Here is a 5,682-nt window from a genome sequence, read left to right as displayed (position 1 = left end):
ACGACCCCCTTGGCTTCTATCGATACAAATAATTGCGCAGTCATGCGAATCGCCGTAAGCCCACATGATGATTAAGGTGATAGATTTATTATAATTACGATTTAATAGACTCATTAGATAATATTTTAATTTCCTTACAAAATTTTTAAATATCCATAGTTCCGTTTCTGTAAAACCAACTATATTAATCAACTGGTTTTACAAAAACACAACTATGGGTATTTAAAAATTTGGCTAGGAAATTAAAATCAGTTGAAATACAATAACATAATATGAAACGATTGGATGACGGATCTAAAACGGGAATTTATAAGTAAAGCCATTTGATATGAAGAAAAAGTTTTTCTTGTTCGTTGATTATTTTTATTGGCCATGTCAAGCTTTTTTTTTCAATTTCAAAGTAAAATCAACAAAATATGATAAATTTGGAAATATTTCAATTACACGGCTAAAAACCATTGAATAAAGATCAACTCGTTTTTATTTATGCGCGTAAGAACAACCTCATTTGTATTAACATGTGTAAAATGAAGAAGAAATGCATGGCAGACACAGATCTGTATTTTACTATTTATATGAATAGTATTGCTAAGTCTGTGCACCGCCCCACCCCTTTCCTCTGCAGCGAATATTAGGCAAAAATCTTGATAAGCTTGGTATGAAATTTTAATTATCAATTTGTTGAATTTTGAACAAACAAGTCCTAGTGGGGAACCGAACCGCGAACGAAATTTGTTCTATCTTCAAGATATCTTTGATTGACATTTTTTTTGTTTTTGTTTTTTTGTTTTTTGTTTTTTTTTTTTTTACACACTGACAGTTTTAAAATCTATAATTATATACATTGTGTATTTAGAAAAAAAGGAAAGGTTTCTCTTTAATTCTAATAAAACGTGTTTTTCCGCTCTAGAATTCGATGGTTATGTAAAATCTTAATTTAGAACCACCACCCCCCTCCCTCGTGACTTGAAAATGAGTTTGGTCTAGAATAAAGGAATTAAATAGGGTTTTTTTTTCAGAAAAAATTTGTGCAAAAGTTATTATATAATAGAATTTATGTTTTTTATATTATATATATTGGATTTGAGACAACAAATATATTCCTTTAAATTTAAATGTTTTGAAATAAATATGTGCACACCTTTTTTTTTTATATTCAACCATACAGCTATTTTGTACCTTTTAACTTCTTGTATATATGGGTTGAATTAAACAAAAAAAAGATATTAATTTTTTTCCCACTTGACGAAAATAATGATAATTTTCGAACTGATCATTCAAAATAAAAGTTTATGATGTTAAGGATGACGTTTACTCTGGTTTCACAAATCAGAGAGGAATTTTTTTTTGAAGTATAATATATTAAATCAAAAATTGTTCTAAACTCGCTAAAAACTGGAAAAGAAACAACTAAGGAGCAAAAATTTATGAATATCTTTCAGAAATTATAACCCGGAACGTTCATTATGACCATATTTTTGGTTCCGGGCTAACTTTGCATTGCCAGAAACTGGAAAAAAACAACTTAGGGGCAAAAATATATGAAATATCTTTCAGAAATTGTAACCCGGAACGTTCATTATGACCATATTTTTTGGTTCCGGGCTAACTTCGCCTCAACAGAAACAGGACAAGAAACAACTTAGGAGCAAAAATATATGAAATATCTTTCAGAAATTGTAACCCGGAACGTTCATTATGACCATAATTTTTGGTTCCGGGCTAACTTCACCTCGCTAAAAACTGGAAAAGAACATCTTAGGGGCAAAATATATGAATATCTTTCAGTTATTATAACCCGGAACGTTCATTATGACCATAATTTTTGGTTCCGGGCTAACTTCACCTCGCTAAAAACTGGAAAAGAACATCTTAGGGGCAAAATATATGAATATCTTTCAGTTATTATAACCCGGAACGTTCATTATGACCATGTTTTTTGGTTTCGGGCTAACTTTGCCTCGCTAAAAACTGGAAAAGAAACAACTTAGGGGCAAAAATATATGAATATTTTTCAGTTATTATAACCCGGAACGTTCATTATGACCATATTTTTTGGTTCCGGGCTAACTTCGCCTCGCTAAAAACTGGAAAAGAAACAACTGAGGGGCAAAAATATATGAATATTTTTCAGTTATTATAACCCGGAACGTTCATTATGACCATATTTTTTGGTTCCGGGCTAACTTCGCCTCGCTAAAAACTGGAAAAGAAACATCTTAGGGGCAAAAATATTTGAAATATCTTTCAGAAATTATAACCCGGAACGTTCATTATGACCATAATTTTTGGTTCCGGGCTAACTTCACCTCGCTAAAAACTGGAAAAGAACATCTTAGAGGCAAAATATATGAATATCTTTCAGTTATTATAACCCGGAACGTTCATTATGACCATAATTTTTGGTTCCGGGCTAACTTCACCTCGCTAAAAACTGGAAAAGAACATCTTATGGGGCAAAATATATGAATATCTTTCAGTTATTATAACCCGGAACGTTCATTATGACCATGTTTTTTGGTTTCGGGCTAACTTTGCCTCGCTAAAAACTGGAAAAGAAACAACTTAGGGGCAAAAATATATGAATATTTTTCAGTTATTATAACCCGGAACGTTCATTATGACCATATTTTTTGGTTCCGGGCTAACTTCGCCTCGCTAAAAACTGGAAAAGAAACAACTTAGGGGCAAAAATATATGAATATTTTTCAGTTATTATAACCCGGAACGTTCATTATGACCATATTTTTTGGTTCCGGGCTAACTTCGCCTCGCTAAAAACTGGAAAAGAAACATCTTAGGGGCAAAAATATTTGAAATATCTTTCAGAAATTATAACCCGGAACGTTCATTATGACCATAATTTTTGGTTCCGGGCTAACCTCCCCTCGCTAAAAACTGGAAAATATTGGTTCTAGAATATATGGTTCTCCTTGGCATGGAGTTAGAAAGGAACAGCTTAGTAAAGAAATTATTAGATATTGAAACCCAGGGGCCCGTTTTACGAAAAGGCTTACGACTAAGACCAAAAACTTAAGATGATTGTAAAGTTTCGCAAAATTATTAATTCTCTGAGAAAATTTCTTTCTGCTAAAATATCTTACCACATTCCTTTTAAAAGGTTTAAAATAACTTTCAATATGATGTTTAAGAGTTATGTGAAGAATTAACGTTGGTCTTAAGTCGTAAGTTCTTTTGAAAAACGGCCCCCGGAACGTTTTAAATAAGACCATGTAATTTGTTCCGGATTACTTTATCTTTCTTCTAATATGAGAAAATAAACAGGTAACTTTTTTATTATCGAGACCATTAATTATGACTATGTATAATTTTAGTCCTGGGCTAAGGTACCATCCTTGTAGAAGGGAAAAGATGTCATGAAAACAGCTATGCTTGAGATTACTCTCAATAATTGACACTCGGAAAGTAAATTCTTGACTATAACTTCTGTTCCGTGTACCAAAAGTGAATAGGAACTGATTTAAAATTTCAAAACATGGATTTCTTTACTTCAGTAACTCTGAACCGTAACGTTTATGATATCCTAATACTGGATCAGGACAACTTTATCAGTATCAAGACAGATGAAAGGGGGCCCCTCTTTGGAATTTTTAGAGTTAATAAATTACTATCTAAAATTTAAAAAAAAAGTGGCCTTGTGTCCTCTCCCAAACCAATTAAATAAAAGAAAACAAGATGGAAGGTAAAGACAGGTTTTCGTCAAGAAAAAAATTCAACTTCTCAGTCTTCTCAAAATGGGACTTTCAGGTTTGGGCAGGTATTAAATTAATTTTTATCTAATCCTTCAATATTAAAGGAAAACAATAAAACCACGTCAAGTTTCTTTTTTATTCAGTCTTAATCCTAACTGAGTAACAAATATCTTCCTTTCAATTACAGTACTGGAATTAATCATTATATTCTTTAAGTTTCAAGGTGACATACTAACATCATCAGATTTAATATTGAACTTGCATTAATTGAAGGATAATAAAACCTAAATTGTGTTTCATATAAGATTGTAGTTGAAAGGTAACAAAATCCATAAAAATTGCAATGAATTCTACTTAATAAATAAATACATAATTTTTAAAACAAAACATATAATTAGTACAGAATTTGCATCAAAGTTGCCACTTTCAGTTTATTTGAAACAAAATGAAAATAAAACTGATAATTTGATTCACAATGTATTATTCAATTTTATCCAAAAGCACAGAAAAAAAACAACAAAATTAAACCTTTAACATTGTCATTAATTGAAAGTCATATAAATACCTAATTTTGATTCACATAAGAATACTGTTGAAAAAAAAACAAAGTCCACAACAATTGCAGTGAATTTAAAACACTCTTTCTACCTGAGAAAACTTAACATAAATATTAAATAAATAAATAAATAAATAAATAATCTTATACTATAAAACACTGTCCATATATGTCATCACTGTATGTCACTGATTATCACTGCGTCAGTGGCACCCAGCTTCTGCCTCCTCCCTCCACATACACAACGAACACAACTGATCCTTTTTCTGGCGCTTCATCCCGGAACACTTGGAATGGGACCAAAGCAAACAGTCTCTACACTGCACCCAAACATCGTTCGTTGGCTTGAAGCAGAAGGGCATGGCACACGTGTCTCCTTTTACATCTGAAGCATTGGACAGCAGCCGTTCCTTCACATAGCCTCGGAACTTCCTTGCATGTGCCTGCATCATCAGGGCGGGTGGAATACCATTGAGTAGGGCTTCTGCAAACTAAAATTTGTTTGGATTAAAATACATGATTGACTTATATAAAAAAATAATATGTTGACCTTCTTAATCCCCAAAGTATTTTTATAGTAGTTATAATCTATTACAACCAAAAATATTGACAGCATCTTTTATTATTATTTCTTTTTGAAGTTTACAATTAAAAGAAGGAAAAAATGCACTTAGATAAGATACAGTATTGAAAGTTTATTTTATATTTAAAAAAGGAGTATCTTTCTCAATCTTACCATAAGAATAAAGACACCACAACTATGGCCATCTCTCTGCTGTTGAACCCTCTCCTGAACTGGCTTCCATGACAGCAGATCCTCTGGGGCATATCTTTCCCGTGTGAACATGTACTTCCTGTCATAAAAGTAAAGTGAATAGTAAATAACAGAGAATTTAGGCTGTTCTTTTTTTATGCATTCTTAAAAATATAAATAAGCAATTAAGAAATTTAATTATCAATATTTTGTATATCTATTTCAAAATTAATATAATTCTTTTAAAATAGATTTTAAAATCAAGTCTATAAATTATTTAATTTGCTAAAATTTCAAATGCAAGTGAGTAAATTTGTTGTCTAAAATATCAGAATAATTATGAGACAAATTAATTACCTCCATAAATTTTCAACATCTGTGTTCTGATGTCCAAGAGAATCCAGGATGGAAATGGTTTTTCTCTTGACATCCGCCACAAGGAGAGTCCAGTGGTGGTTCTCACATATAGGCATAAGGATATACCTATAGGAAGAGAACTTCACCTTGGTATAGAGGTAGTTGTTTTAGTCTCTTCGCCTCCACTTCTCCATCAAGAAGCATGGCAGGATGTATACTTCATTCACTTGTTCCAATGCCCTCTCCTTCTTTAAAAGGCCCAGATAAGCATGGATTACCTGCAAAAGCAATTATAAAAGTAA

General features: G+C 31.8%; 1 protein-coding gene across 1 annotated transcript; it reads right to left on the bottom strand.

Moving 5' to 3' along the window:
• Window positions 1–4,328: 4,328 nt before the first annotated feature.
• LOC134271331 (uncharacterized) lies at window positions 4,329–5,648 on the bottom strand. Its single transcript, XM_062753554.1, has 3 exons — window positions 5,381–5,648; window positions 5,006–5,123; window positions 4,329–4,760 (listed from the first exon to the last, which is right to left on the bottom strand). Exons 1-3 carry the CDS (start codon window positions 5,494–5,496, stop codon window positions 4,473–4,475), a joined length of 522 nt encoding a protein of 173 aa, XP_062609538.1. The 5' UTR covers window positions 5,497–5,648; the 3' UTR covers window positions 4,329–4,472.
• Between the last annotated feature and the right edge of the window lie 34 nt (window positions 5,649–5,682).

Source organism: Saccostrea cucullata, unplaced genomic scaffold, assembly GCF_032062105.1.
Source record: "Saccostrea cucullata isolate Sc308-1 unplaced genomic scaffold, CSIRO_AGI_Scuc_v1 ctg8768, whole genome shotgun sequence".
In the NCBI taxonomy this organism is placed as follows: domain Eukaryota; kingdom Metazoa; phylum Mollusca; class Bivalvia; order Ostreida; family Ostreidae; genus Saccostrea; species Saccostrea cuccullata.
Note: the sequence above shows the minus strand (reverse complement) of the source record. Positions and strands in the feature narration are given on the sequence as shown.

What these genes read in the sequence shown, in the direction of transcription:
- LOC134271331 (XM_062753554.1), bottom strand. Translation starts at nt 5,496, where the DNA reads ATGCCTATATGTGAGAACCACCACTGGACTCTCCTTGTGGCGGATGTC. An exon ending in GATGTTGAAAATTTATGGAG is followed by an intron (nt 5,124 to 5,380) that starts GTAATTAATTTG and finishes CTTTTATGACAG; the next exon opens with GAAGTACATGTTCACACGGG. An exon ending in GTGGTGTCTTTATTCTTATG is followed by an intron (nt 4,761 to 5,005) that starts GTAAGATTGAGA and finishes AACAAATTTTAG; the next exon opens with TTTGCAGAAGCCCTACTCAA.